The sequence below is a fragment of the Alligator sinensis genome, unplaced genomic scaffold (genome assembly GCF_000455745.1).
Source record: "Alligator sinensis unplaced genomic scaffold, ASM45574v1 scaffold170_1, whole genome shotgun sequence".
NCBI classification, from domain to species: Eukaryota; Metazoa; Chordata; order Crocodylia; family Alligatoridae; genus Alligator; species Alligator sinensis.
Genome location: NW_005841863.1, coordinates 4,013,436 through 4,029,084, shown reverse-complemented (window position 1 = coordinate 4,029,084; position 15,649 = coordinate 4,013,436). Strand labels below are relative to the sequence as shown.

Here is a 15,649-nt window from a genome sequence, read left to right as displayed (position 1 = left end):
ATTCCTGCTCATCTGGATGCACCCACTGGGTTTATCTTGTGAATCATGTTTGTACACTTGACAGTGCTAACATTGCTATGACACCCTAGTTGAGAATCACTAGTCTTAGGGTATAGTGGAAGAGGGTGCACATTTTCTAATTCTTGTATTTATATTAGAATGAATTTCTTAACATCTTCTATAGTAGCTTTTTATTTCCCCAAGATATAGCCTTATAATTTTACATGCTTGTAAGAATTTTTATTTTGAATGGATTGAAATTTATAATTTTTTTCTTTAACAGAAGATGAACTTCCTGCTTTGATTTTAAAGGTAAGAGTACTATGAAGATAATGATTTGCAACGCATTCTTTTAAAAAGTGTTATTGATGGCTGATGACTAAGAATCACTCAAATGAAAAGTGCTTTGTTTCCACTTGGGAATCTTTACACCAAGTAATAGTGCTAATCATTCATTTGAAATATCACAAGGCACATATTATAGACAAATGGCATAAAGGGATAGCTTTACCATTTAGTGAAATACAGCCACTCCTGAAGTGTAGATCCACCCATTGGTTACTATTCTTCATCTGTTTAGGCCTTATGGCTCTCCTAGGTGCCAATGAAATTAATTGTTTTCTCTTGTGAAAGTCATTATCATATTGTGCAATCCTGGCCCTCTTATAACATAGAAGAAATACCTCTTACATCAAACACTCCAGTGCATATGAACATAAGGATGATAAGGCTGAGTACACCTTGACACTTCCTATATTTAGAAATTATACATGTCATATCAGCAAAACAAACTCAAGAAAAAGTACACAACAATCCAGAAACTGACAACTTCTATACATTTTAAGATATCAAAATTAAAGTGACAAAACAAACCATAACTCTGGAAGTAGCTTCAGTTTCTTGTTGTCCTAGTAGGCTGGCAACAATACAGTGTACACGTAGGGAGGTCTGTAGGTAATAAGAAGTAGATGGAGGAGATGGCTACCTATTACTTTGTCAGTTATTTTGCTGAAGATCATAGAATCATAGAAAATTAGGGTTGGAAGGGACCTCAGGAGGTCATCTAGTCCAACCCCCCTGCTCAGGGAAGGACCACCCCCAACTAGATCATCTGAGCCAAAGCTCTGGCTAGCCAGATCTTGAAAACTTCCAAAGATGGAGATTCCACTACCTCCACTACACTAACCTGTTCCAGTGTTTTACTACCTTCCTAGTAAGAAAATTCTTCCTCATATCTAACCTAATCTTCCCTTGCTGCAACTTGAAACCATTGCTCCTTGTTCTGTCATCTGCCACCACTGAGAACACTCGAGCTCCATCATCTTTTGAACCCCTCTTCAGGTAGTTGAAAACTGCTATTAAATCCCCTCTCAGTCTTTTCTTCTCTAGACTAAATAAGCCCAGTTCCCTCAATTTGTCTAGGTCACTCTGAATCCTAGCCCTACCCTCCAGCATATCTACTACTTCTCCCCAGCTTGGTGTCATCTGCAGACTTGCTGAGGGTTCACTCTATGTCATCTTCCAGGTTGTTGATGAAGACATTGAACAAAACCAGCCCCAGGACCAACCCCTGGGGCACTCCACTCAATACCAGCTGCTAACTAGACATCAAGCCATCGGTTACTACTCTCTGAGCCCAGTGTTCTAGCCAGTTTTCTATCCACCTTCTAGTCCATTCATCCAGCCCATACTTCTTTAGCTTGCCTGCGAGAATGTTGTGGGAGACCGTATCAAAAGCCTTGCTAAAATCAAGGGACACCACATCCACTGGTCTCCCTGAATCCACAGAGCCAGTCAGTTCATCAAAGAAGGCAATAGGTTGGTCAGGCATGATTTGCCTTTGTTGAATCCGCGCTGACTGTTCCTAATCACCTTCTCCTCCATGTGCTTAGAAATGGATTCCTTGAGGATCTGCTCCATGATTTTTTCAGGGACTGAGGTGAGGCTGACTGGTCTGTAGTTCCCTAGATCCTCCTTTTTCCCTTTCTTAAAGATAGGCACTATGTTTTCCCTTTTCTAATGATCTGGGACCTCTCCTGATCGCCATGAATTTTCCAAGATGATGGTCAATGGCTCTGCAATCACATCTTGCAACTCCCCTAGCAACCTTGGGTGCATCCCACCCAGCCCCATGGATTTGTATGTCAGCTTCTCTAAATAGTCCCTAACCTGTTCCTTCACCACTGAGTGCTGCTCACCTCCTCCCCAAACTGTGCTGCCAGGTGCAGTAGTCTGGGAGCTGACCTTGTGCGTAAAGACTGAGGCAAAGAAGGCACTGAGCACTTCAGCCTTTTCTTTATTCTCTGTTACAAGATTGCCTCCCTCACTCAGTAAGGGACCCACACTTTCCCTGATCCTCCTCTTGCTATCAACATACTTGTGGAAGCCCTTCTTGTTAGCCTTCACATCCCTTGCTAGCTACAACTTCAATTGCACTTTGGCCTTCCTGACTTCATCCCTGCATGCCTGAGCAGTACTGTTATACTTCTCCCTAGTTGTTTGTCCAGTTTTCCACTTCTTATAAGCTTCCTTTTAGTGAATTAGTTTACCAAAGAGTTCCCTGCTAAGCCAAGCTGGTCTTCTGCCACACTTACTAGATAGGAATTCTCGATAGATTTTGCCAACAAATACTACTTGACTATACAACTGTGACTAGCAAGTGGTTGTTAGCACTGTGTAGGGACTTTTAGTTTGTTTAAGCACTCAAATATTGGGGCAGGGTGGTACAGTCTGGGGGCCCCATAGTAGAAGAGGCAAGGAGTACTAGGGGACATTCAGCCTCCAAACATTCAGCTGGACAGCCCTGGTTTAAGAAGTCCTGGTCTTAAAATGCTCGAGGGGGTGGGGGGTGGGGTGGGGGGGAAGTACTTTAATTAAAGCAACTCCAAGAGCCGCTCTAATTAAAGTGCCTGTGTAGCATCTCGTGTATCAGCGTACCCACATTTCAAAATGGCAGTGGGGGCGCTTTAACTAAAATATCAAATGAGCTTTAATTAAAGGGCCCCTGCTGCCATTTTGAAGCATGGGGACACTGATGCATGAGACACAGAGGCTGGCTGGAGCATGCTAATTAGTTGTAATTACAGTGCATTTTAGCAGCCTCCAGGCACACCTACAGACACCCAAAGTTTCTAAGTTCTGAAAATTGGTCTCTAAACAATACAACTGCCGTGTGGATGCATTTATAGGTGCATTCATGTAGGCATTCATTTCAGTGGACCATGTAACTATTGTGGGCACTATTATAAGCAAATGTCCATCTGTCCATCCTTCCTTTTGTCTGTCCTTCCCTCCTTCCTTCTGCCTTTGAACTTTTCCTCCTTTTATCAAGGATTAGCAATAAGAAGAAAAGATTTGGTATAGCCACTGGTAAATACTACATAAAGCACTACTGCTATTCTGTTTTACAGGCAGATAAGCTTATGTGCAGAGAGATTACTGTATTTACTCAAATCTAAAAGTAGGGTTTCTTTCCCCTATTCAACATGAGAAAAAAAAAGCTCCTCATGTTGGATTTGAGTACAAGGTGGTGCGGGGTGGGGCAGGTGGCTGCTGTGGCTTTGATTCCGATCCTGATTTAGGACAGGAGTCTGTAGGAAGGAGGTGGACTGTGTAGCAGGCACCAGGGGATGCAGGTGACAGTCACAGGCACCGCTGCGGTAGGCCAGCTACAGAGGGGACAAATGATAGAAGCCGCTTGCCCCTCAACCCCACTACTGCGTGCACCCCTGCTGCCTCTTTCCCCACTGCATTTAATACAACCCTTTGATAATTTGATTCTGTACCTGAAAAATTTCAACACATTTTCTATATATAAAATCTTATTATTGGAGCAGTTGTCTTGAATTCAAAGTTTTCTTAGATTCAGGTAAATATAGTAAAATTGCTTGCCACCAACAGGAACAGAGTAAATAAGACGCTGAAATAGACTTATGGACCGAGTTCTTTTTTAAAGGCCACAATTTTCCTCTTATGGTTTATTTTGCCATCAGGTTATATATGAGAATACCCAAATATGATTAGAGTAAGTGCTACAGTATTGTAACTGTATAATAGTTCATTCTTACATGTTTGCTAAATATTATATTTTCTGTTTTTGATAGCGATGCTATTAGGTTCCTTTAAAAACTAAACATATTCTCTCTTTTTTTTTTCCCCCTCTCTCTCTTTTTTTCCTAGGAGGAAAAATTGTCAGTTGAAAAGCCACTAAGTGAAAAGCCTCCACCATCCCCAGGTACTATCATTTTATGTTTGACATTACTATTAATCCCTTTACTTTAGAGATTAAATACACTGAAATTAATTTTTTAATTTTTACACTTTGTGGTTGATTTGGGATAAAGCTATACTTCTATACTAGAGGTAGTAAAATGTTGACTACTTTGTGTATAAGAGCAGTAGCTCCAGGCTTTTCTTTGCATTAGCTATTTATATATGTTCTTATTTTCCAAATGTGAACAGAAGTAGTACATTTTGGCTGATTGCTTATTTTAGGTAAAGAAAATAGGTATTGGCTACCATCACTTTTCAGTGATAAAATCACATCTGCTGATAAATTAAAAAGCCATTATTTGTATCAGAAATAAAGCATATTTACCAGATCTCCCAGAGAAGTAAGTTACAGATAGAGCTGTTAAGAAATACAAAGCCAATAGTTAACAGTCCAGTCGAATTAATATTTGTTACATACAGTAAGGTATTATTGTCACACATGTCCTTCCCTCTACTTCCCAAGTCTGTGTACACTAGAAAGTGTTACCATTGCTACTTGCATAAATAACTGAAGATAAAATGAGGCAGTTCCTGCATACATAGCACTGTTTTCATTGACACCCATTGCTGACTCTGTGGATTGTTACATTTATTCAACAATTCCAGGCATAATACCCTTCAGGTTTTTAATGCATAATCTTCATCACATAATTACATATTTTCATGCTTATGATCTTTCATTTTGTTTCTTTTACATGGTTCTGTCCTTCGCAGATAGCTGGCACAGCCTCATATTTGCTAAAGGTTAATAATTCCTACCATATCCAATTACAGTCTAGTGGCTTCCATATAGGCAAGCCTCTTTTTCTAATTATAGCCACCTCTTACCTTTGAACAGGTACAAACAGCTAGCTCCGTGTTCTTCAAGTAGGAACTTCTGCAGCCCGTTATATAACCTGGGCTAGATTTAGACATATGCACAACTGTCTTATTCTCAGGGCCCTTGTTGTGGAGTCTGATAATGAAAGCAGGGGATGGATTCTAACCTTATGCCATGAGAACTCAGTGTGCTAACAAAAGTGTAGCATGCCTAACCAGCCCATCAAGGAAACACATTCTGGTTGCTGGGATAGGTATTGCTGTGGCCCCTTTGTAAGTAACCACTTCTCCTTCTAGGGAGATGGTTAGAGAGAGAGATCTTCATTGGGCAAGTGGGAGTAGTGCAGATACATTCCTGTTATGCAGCTGCTTTCCCACTTCATATTTTTTCATAATCTATGATCCCAAAATCCTGTGTCCTATGATTTTATTCACTTGTCAAATATTCACTGCTTAAAGTAATTTAACATAGATTCCACTTAGGTGACATTTATTATCCTAGCTAATAAAATTATTTTTGGTAATACAGTCATGGGAATTTGTGAAAAGAAGTTTATTTTTCCTTTTGAGCTAATAACATAGTGCAGAGAAATCTGAATACCACCTAAATACTTTGTTTTATATACTATGTTTTATTGATAGATGTATCTGCTCGGGCACGACAAGTGTGGATGGGTAAAACTAAAGAGAAGTTCCAAGAACTAAAACAAGAAAACTGGTCTCTAAACAATGCAAACCAGACCATGTTGTGGCAAGTTGAGGAATTAAAACAACAAATGAAGGAACTGCAGCTAAAACTTAGGAGACTGGAAAAAGAAAATGGAAAACTTAAAGACGCTGCAGAGAAGCCACAACGGGAAGGTGAGGAATAACTTTAGAATAGGTTTAGTTGAAGGAAAAATTCATATTGTTTTAGTTTTCTAACTTCTTCAAGACATATCCCCTCATTAATAGAGTGTCCACATAAACTGATCCCAATAGTTGTCAGACAGAAATAGTTCACCAGGATAACAGTGTATATTCTGCTCTTTTTACTAAATAACTGCTAGTTCTAATGAGTTCTTTGATGTCTGAAGTTTCATAAAAATGTCAGTGCTCAGGGGGCACTCTGAAAGTTCTACTAGTAGACCAGATGATGTTAGAAAATTATTTTTGAGTCTTTTATATTCTAATAAATAGTTTCACTATAGATGGGGTTCACTATAGATGGGGTTTTTACCTGCAGGTCCCTGCATCCCAAAGCAATACATTAGCATTATTACTCGAGTTAAAGCAAAAGCTGTAATAACAGGAAGCTGTATTAATATTTTATAACTGGTTAAAATGCTAAGAAACAGATTTTTTTTGTTATTTTCTTCTTTGGAATCTGATTAATTTATAATCTGTTTATTTTATTGTGTATTTATACAGTTACAATACTTGTCAAGATAAGTTACCTTATAATTTTTCTATCTTCCTAAAGATTTTTTAGCATTTCACCAGTTAATGTTGCAAGGGTTTTGTATTTTCGCAGGAGTATATTGATTTATTTTTTATTTTTTAAATGTAGAGGAAGTTGCAGAATTGCTTTCATTAAGACAACAAGCCCAGGAACTGGTGGATGAAAATGATGGTTTGAAAATGACTGTTCATCGTTTGAATGTAGAATTGAGTCGTTATCAAACTAAATTCAGGCCATTGTCTCAAGAAGAGGTAAGGTTTCTGAGTATAAATACAACTGTTTTTTTGATTGTTGAAGATCCTCATTCTTCAAGATCCATGGTGCTCAGCCTTTTTTTTTTTTTTTTTTTTTTTTTTTTTTTTTTACAAGTAGTCCAAACATTAATATCAGAAATGGGCCTTCCTTCCTTTTCCATGTCCTTGTGACAAGGTATTTAACAGAATTTGTTGGAATCTGACAGGCCGGCTATAAGTTCTTCTGCTATGGCTTTGAGCTTGCAACCTTGAGCCATGAGCCTTAGTGCCCACACTATCTCAGCCCCCAGAAATGGGCCAGGGGACAGAGAGAAGAGCATTATCTGAACCTGGGGCCAGATTAATCTTTTTGTGGGCCCTAGGCAAATACACTATGCTCCTAGTTGCTTTGTATAGGGCAGCAGCCTGCAGCCCTAGAAGGGAAAAGGAGCCTGGCGGCACGGCTGTGGCAAAATAAGCACAACTGAACCCCTTCTCACTGACCCTATGCATCTGCCTAGTTTGCCTATCCATTAATCTGGCCCTGCCTGAACTCCACATGTCTAATGTGCAGTTAGTAGCATGGGCTTTGGCCAGAGCCACTGCTTTTTTGCAGCTTCAGAGCCCAGGGGTGAATCTGCTGCCACTCATCTCTTCTTTTTCCTGCAGCTGAATTCAGGCGGAATGAGTGGGTGGTAGTGTTGACCCCTGGGCTCCAGAGTTGTGAACGTGGTGGTCCTGGCTTGAACCAGTGGTGACATACTGATGAGCTCAGAGATGAGCTCTGGCAGGGGCCACAGTGACACGCTGACTGCCTCCAGCCCATATTTAAGGATATTCAATCCCATGATTTAAGGATATTCAATCCTTAAATCAAAATGCCCATGTAGAGTACCACAAGCTTCACTGGGATTTAGCAGAGACATGAGGGTCTGTCCACATAATTCGTATTGCAGGGTTGAGGGGATTTGTTTAGCAAGGTGTGTATTACCAAGTCACTACTGTAGGAAAAATAAATCTTAAAATTACCTGTTTTATCTTGTGGGCGGTGCTGGATCTTCTTGTATATGACTTCAGAAGGTCAACTCTTCCACCCATTTAAGAGTAGATCCATCACTATTACTGCAATCTTTCAGACTGTTCACTCCCTCTGGTGGACCATATAAAGGGCAGTCAGTTAGTATATGTTGGGCTGTCTGATATCCTTTGCCACATGAGCACAATGGTGAGTTTCAATTTTCAGTTCAATTTATTAAGGATTCTGGCTAAATGCCATGCTCCTGAAAATGACATAACACACATACACCCATATTATAAATAACTTTGAACGAAGTAACCGACTTACAAATATTATACTAAAAATAGAGCCCACCAACATAAAACCATTATTAATATAAATATAGTAGTAAATCAAGACATGAATCTATAATATTATTGTACATAGATCCAGAATTGAGACAATAAATCAAGTCTAATGTTAAAATGTGTCACTCATATCAGTTATAAAGAATATTTAACTCGAATCCCCTCGGCCTTGTAAGCGAAAATTGCAAGACAGTTTATTACATTTGGATCCGTTTACTGTAAAAGCCAGATTAATTTCTGTGTTTGAGAACCGTATCAATTTCTGCAAGTACGGTAATAAATAGGTTCTCCTTATGTCGTTATATAAAGAACATTCTAGTACACAGTGAATGGTATCTTTCACAACTTCTAGACAGACTAGCAACATCTTTTAGCCCTTGGGATGGAAAATCTATGTCCAGCCAGAAGAGCTGTGGACATCTGTTCGGTCCCGAGTCTAGTCAAAGAGGATCACCATTTATTATTGAGATCCAACTGTAGATACCTTTCTCCCCCCAATCTAATTTCCAAAGAGTATATAAAGGGGCAGTGCGAGTAGCCCTAGCTACTGCAAAATCATTCTGCCTGGCAATATCTCATATCCTCTGGAAAACCCAAACCTTTTCTATGTGGGAGAAAGATCTTTCATTATCTTTGAGATAGTATCCCATCCCAGAAAGTGCAAAAGCAGGAAAGAAAAGCTAACCAAGGTGATTGGAGAGGAGGGGGATTATTAATATCTTCTATGTAGCATAATTTAAGCAGACAAGATGGTAAAAGGGGCAGGATTTTAAACCAAAATCCCACCATTTGAATAATAATATTAGTTAAAATAGAATCCATTCCTGTCTTTAATCTCAGAAAAGATGCAGGCGTTGAGGGAGGAAGAGCCCTAAGAGACTTGTTCTGAGGTATGTCTACATCATTACTAGTGGGATAACCCCATTCTTCAGTGCCATATAAGATCTAATAGGTAACTTTGGCTTTGCACGCTGATATAGGAGCTTGGACTGTTTGCCCTGCTGTGGTTTCATAAAATTTCTTTATAGCCACAGCTGACTGGGCTGCCTTAATTTTAACTGACTGAATATGATGCTTCCATGATGGAGAAGCTGTGATAAGACACCCAAATATCTATAGGTTTTGACAACTTCAGGTTTGGTTCCCCCCCATATTCCATAACTATTTCATCACACTGCTTCCCCAATAAATTATGATAAATCCAAAATAATGCATCTTTAAGTTACTTTGTCCACAAAGTGACTCAAAAGTTGTAATAGCTCTCTGTAATCCAGTAGGAGTTCTTGAGAATATAAGTGTCATCTGCATACATTAAAATAGGAATTGGGGTTGCTAATAGTTTTGGGGATGAAAATGTGCATCCTGCATATTTCTAATAATATCATTCATGTAAAGATTAAATAATAAAGGGGCCAAAATACAAACAGGGGTTAGACAAGGATGTATGTGAATTTTTTGTGTAAGGTCACCATTCAAGCCCCACCTAACTTGGCCTGTGTATCTTTATAATATTTTATCAACAAATGCGAGAGGAAGGTCAGTCCCATAATTTATCAGTTTCTCCCAAAGTTTATTTCTGTCTATTCTCTCAAAGGCTCTTGTCAAATCTACAAATGCAATATACAGTGCTGGTTTGCACATTTTGCGTATACTTATGTCTCAAAAATTGAAGATCAAATATGTTATCAATAGTGGAATATTCATCCCTAAATCTGGTCTGATGTTCATGTAATAAGTTTTCCCCTTTTACCCATGCTATCAGATGATATAACAGATGGCGCCCAAAAATTTTACCTGAAATGTTTATCAAATTTATAGGGTGATAAGATTCTGGTTTATCTTTCAAACCTTCCTTGAGAATCGGTACAGGAATACTCCCTTTCCAGAAATATGGGATTTGGCCCGACTCAGTTATATAGTTACACCATTTTTCTAAGATCAGAGTCCACCATTTGATGTTACCAATGTAAACTTCCACCAGTATTGTGTCTGGGCCTGAAGCTTTATTCTTCTGTTGTGCTTTGAGGAGTTATGCTAATTGATCCTTTGTTACCCGATACTTAATTGTATCAGTGGGGGGTTTATTACCCCCAATGGTGAGTTTCTAAGGCCCATTTTATGTTTGATTTTATTGAAGGCTCCATAGCCTGATCACAGTTGATTCAGGTTTACCCATGCCTTATGTGGGAGTTTATGACCAGGAGGTATGGGGATGGTAGTTGTATGTAGTTGTGTAGTGGGGTGTAGTTGCGATTCCATTGCTCTTCTGACTTTCTCTGGAACCTTTATGACAGCATGGTATCTCCTACTTCCTGGTGGATACTAGTAGTGGTTTTCTGCTTCTTAGAAGTTTCTGCGTTTTTCAATCATGTCATGTAGTGGAGGGTCTTCCTGTTGGGCTTTGGTTGCCAGGTCAAGCAGTATTCCAGACCTTTTGGTTTTATAAGGGGGGATTCCTGCCAAGATCAACATGTCTTCCCATTCAGTGTATACCAGACAGCCACTTTATTGTTCATAGCGCAGAATTCAGGGTAGTCTCCAGTTTTCGGGTGTAGGTGCTATTTGCCCACACAGGGAGGTATTATTTCACTAGTGCATAAACCATGGCTGGTGTAATTGTTCTCAAGGTAAGAGAAGTCAGCTCCCCATGTTGTACCAAGATAATATCAGAATGTTCTGGATCTGAATCCTTAGAAAGAAAGCCCTGAGGAAGCCAAGACTAACAGGGAAAAATGCTCCCCTTTCTGGTTTTTAGGTTATTACTAGGCTTCTATTTACAGCATTTCTTTCATATGTTGTAACAGTTTGTAAACTCCAAACAAGCTGTGCACAATCAAACCACATGCTCTGCTCTCCCAGCTACTTCTCTTCCCACACTTGCAAGCATTGGTAGACTGAAGGAGGCCTTAGGACTCTTTATGTTCCCTGCCTTCCTCTTAGACACAGTTCTCTGCAAGTGTTAAAACCTGAGGAAGAATGTCTTACATTCAAAAGTTTGTCTAACTATGCCAACTGTATACTTGGATCAATAAAAGATATCACTCTAAGAAATTTGTGTGTCTTGCGTAATTTCTGGACCCCTGTGGCTACAACATCATTCTTACACTACTGTAAGATGTTAGTTGAATATTACTGCCAGTCCATAATGTTGCATCAGCTGTAGAAAAGATGTCTGAAGTAACTTGAAACTCATATTTAAATTTCAGGCAAATTGTCACTTGATTTTTCCATCAAAAGGTATAACAAATGGAAAATCTGAATGGTTGTGTAACTGATTTACAAAGTAAATGTTGTCAGGGAAAGTCCATCATGCTGGGAAAATGCTTCTGCTTTTAAAATATTCCATTTAAAGACGTAGACTTGACATTTTAGCTGTTTTGCTGTTCTTTATAAGGAAAAAATAAATCATATGCAAGCTGGCAGTTCTGTTTAGCTGCTCCTCTTTTTCCACAATTCACTGCTATCCATCCACAGCAAATGCTGAAAAGCTCAGTGAACTGTGATTGAAACTTCTATTCACTAAGCTGTTTACAGAAGATGAAACAGCCAATCTGCAGCAGAACCACCTTGCCACCTAATTCTTCTTGACAGCAAATCCCACATCTGTACTCCCTAGAGATACTTCTATTCTTCTTGATATTTCTCAGCTAAGGCCTTTTTGTTCTTATTGTTCCTATTAGGGATATGAGAATGACTCTGAGAGTCAGCTGCACTTTTATATCTTAAAATATATATTTTTATAGTTGCTGTCAATACCATGTGTATTTTAAAGTGTTTATCACTGTTTTGAAATAAGAAAGTAGTAATCTAAGGAAAGTAGAAATGCAAGCTTTAAATATGAAGCTGCCAATATATATGCAGTGACTTGTTTGAAAAGGCAAGTGATTAGCTAGTGGCATACAATTATTTTATTCTTTCCCTTGCCTCTTTCTTAGTTTAATTTCATTTAGACTTAGCTGGTCTAACCAAGCATACATGGATTTAAAATTCTGAAGAAGATTAAAGACCAAATGCCACAGATCTTACATACGGTTTGATGCTGTGGGAAGTAGTATTAATGTGTCATGGATTTGTAGGATGCGAATAAAGATCCTTAATCATGTTAAAATTCTATTGACCTTAATGGGAATTTTGTATGAATAAAGATTTAAGCACTTGACCATCACTTTCATTCACGACATAGAACTATTAAAAATTTAAAATACCAATTACTGAACACAGAACAAGTATTATGCATGAATCTTCAAACTAGAAGACTAGTCATCCAAGTTGTTAAGAAAGTCAAGGCTTTTTTTCTTGTCTTTTGATATAAAAGAGAGAGAGAGAGTGTTACAGATCTAAATTCCAACCCCACCCCCTGAAATTCCTAAAGTAAGTACATCGTGTATGTCAGTTGCCAAAATCCATCTTTTAAATTAAATGTTTTGGAGCAGGGGTGTCGAACATAAATCCTGTGGGCCAGATTTGGGCAATGATGAACTCTATGGCCTGGATCCGAAGGTGGGCTTGTAGCCCATGAGAAGCCCCACGGTCTAGGCCCTACCTACTTGAGTTTGACACCACTGTTTTCGAGTATTATGAGCATAAAAAATTCTTTAATTTGTAACCTTTTTCTTTTATTAATATATGTTATTAAAAGGGAACATAAATAAGAAACAAGAGCATTTACTTCCAAGGGTGTGTGTAGATGAAACAGGGGCCCTACTAAATTGAAGCAGTGGGTTTTAAAAAACACCACATCAATTTAGGGCTGATTAAACCCCCATGTTGTGCACAGACCCTGCTGACTTACCTGCCTTTCTGGCAGGGAGGGGAGGGCGAGCTGTCGGCGGGTAGAGCGGTCCCTGGGGTGGGGGAGGGCTGGTACTTTCCACCGCAGCAGCTGCACCCCCTCCCCCCAGGCGGCACCTGCCCACAGGCTCAGGCGGTCCCAGGGGGCAATGCAGCCGCAGTGGCAGAGGGAAGCACAAGGCCCCTATACAGCTCAATCAGATAGGCAGGCTCCAGGGGGAGGGGGGAAAAAAAAAAAGATCAGGCTTGCTGCTTTTCTTGGGCAGAGCTGCTTTCCCAAGCTGCTGCCAGGCTGCCTGCAGAGCCATGGAGCTGCATAGAGCCAGGTGCTTCTCTCCACAGCTGTAGGGGCAGCAAACTAAAACTTGTTGAAGGAGTTTTTTCTCTGCCCCAAGTCATTTAAGGTGCTTTATGCCACCGAATTTCCTACAGCAGCTGGAATTAATGTGCAATATGCCGCTGAGGCATACAAACACCACCATTAAAGTGGTGCAAAAGCATTTAGCCCACTTTAAAGTGTTATTCATACACGCCTCTCATTTCATCTACACATGGCCCAAGAGAAAAACTGGAATGCCACACCCACTCCACCCGCATTCAAATTAGAGTCTGTTCTAAATATGTAAGTTCCTAGAAGATGCATATATTTGTAAAGGTATTAAACTATCTACACAAATTCATCTGAAGCTTACAGTAATTTACTTCAGAGTGAATTATAGTGGATGTCAGAGATGTCAAGCTGACACCTGAATATTTACAGATATAGATATGGAACAGATTGAGGATTAAATGTTCCCAGAGAGTGCTATCAACATTCTCACTGTTATAGAGGGTTATGAAGTAAGATCATATCTACCTAGGGCTCTGCTGAGATTGCTACAAGGGATATAAACAAATGCTAATGATGATGGAAAATATCATGATTTCTGTTCTTGACTTCCATTCTTGCTTATTATTAATTCTAAGTTGTTATTTAATGACAAATTATCTAAACTGGGGCCCTGTATGTCAAACATTGACTCGGGGGCGTGCACAGTATGGAAGTTTTGTGTCCCGTGGCTCTTGGCTATGTCAAGTTTTTGGTTTGTGGATAGAAGGGTTAGGAAATTTGGCCATTAAACTTGTACATATTAGTAAATAGTATACAATATTGGCAGCATTTTAGCAATATTAATTCTAGTTACTTCTTACATGCTTAAAAGAATGGCAGTTATTTTCCTATTTAAAAGTATGCAGTAGGTCAGATTGTATAACATTTTAAGAGCTTTTGATTTTCTGCTGAGTACTACAAGATCACCTGCACTATGTAATAAATAATCATTATACCTTATATTACAACTATTAAAAAAAACCCACATACACAAGTATTAATTTGGTAATACATAAGGACAGAGTTCATTTTTCTTTTTTTGAACATTTCAAGCACCATCCAGAGACTCAGAAAACCCAAATTCAACTCCCTGCTTGAGCATCCTGTCAAACAGGGAGAATAATACTGCACTACCTCTAAGGGGCTATGAAAATAAATACTTTAGAGATTGATACTATGGTAATCCAGGCCACATAGTACAATAGATAGTGAGAGTCTAATGGTCTCCTTATTAATGCTTAATTGCAACCCTGGTTGCTTAGATTTTTCTTCATAGAATTAACATATGAAGAAAATGTTTTCCTCACCATGGTCTATTTCATCCTATGTTTCTGATAATCCTTCTTCTCATGCCAAACAATTCCTTTTATAAGATAATACTCATCTTATTTCTGATTGATAGAGATTTTTAAATGAAAAATTGTTAAATTCTTATGTACTGCAGAACTAGCCTGGATTAAATTACACTTTACACTACCAATAAATATTGAAAGCCATTTTGTTGAATTCAAGTCCTGTCTGTATTGCACATGTAGAAACCTAAGCCTGACTGGGTGCAACAGTGACTGAGTTGTCTGGCTTGGCAGTGTACATTGTTTGGGGCTTTCAAAAGCAGAATAAGTTCATTTTAATTCCATTTTTTTTATAATTCTCTTAGAATCTGCAAGTCAGAGGTCTGCCCCTGAAAGGACCACCACCCCCATGGCTGGTAAGTAAAGCAGTATTTTCTTTGCTGTGTATTGATTAATTTTTGCATCTAACATTAGTTTTTTCTAAACAAGTAATTTCCAAATTAGTTTGAAATACCAATACTTATATTTAAAGCATACTGCTTGGTTCTAGTGGTGAAATATCAGATCTTGGTGGCTTCAAGGAGATACGTGTTTATGTTTGTATTGTGATTTAATATGTGCAAGTTTATTGAAGTTAGTGTAAACTATGAATTTTGTAAAATAACTTAGTTTGATCTGTTAAGTATTACGTAAATGCTGCTTAGTTATTATTTTTGGAACATAATAGTAAGGTGTGTGTGACCGCCGACTCTCGAATAACTGGTCACGTGCTACCTTGGCTCGTGCACGGAGAGATATTCTCCCTGCAGCCTCCCCAAAAAATGCTGTGCTGGTGTTCCCTCCACAGGAAGCTTTCCCCTGTCCCGCCTGCCATGACTTGAATGTTTCCTAGTGATGGGGAACTGGCTAGCCCGGGGTCTTCCATGGCGTGGGGTCCCGGTGGTCACTAGCGGGGCTCTGCCACCCCTACACCCCATCCTCACGCCACCTCGATGAGTTGTTCCAAGCTCGCGACCCCGTACCTCTTCCTCTGCTACTGTAGGGCCTCTCGATTTAATGCCCCTTT

The 15,649-nt window shown here is 39.2% G+C and overlaps 1 protein-coding gene across 1 annotated transcript in view; it reads left to right on the top strand.

Moving 5' to 3' along the window:
- CEP89 (centrosomal protein 89) overlaps nt 1-15,649 on the top strand; it is a 97,976-nt gene that overhangs the window by 20,865 nt on the left and 61,462 nt on the right. The window contains exons 6-10 of the mRNA XM_006016610.3: nt 284-312; nt 4,180-4,234; nt 5,734-5,952; nt 6,641-6,783; nt 14,949-14,999. Coding sequence (XP_006016672.1) covers nt 284-312; nt 4,180-4,234; nt 5,734-5,952; nt 6,641-6,783; nt 14,949-14,999 — 497 coding nt within the window. The remainder of the gene's footprint in view (nt 1-283; nt 313-4,179; nt 4,235-5,733; nt 5,953-6,640; nt 6,784-14,948; nt 15,000-15,649) is intronic.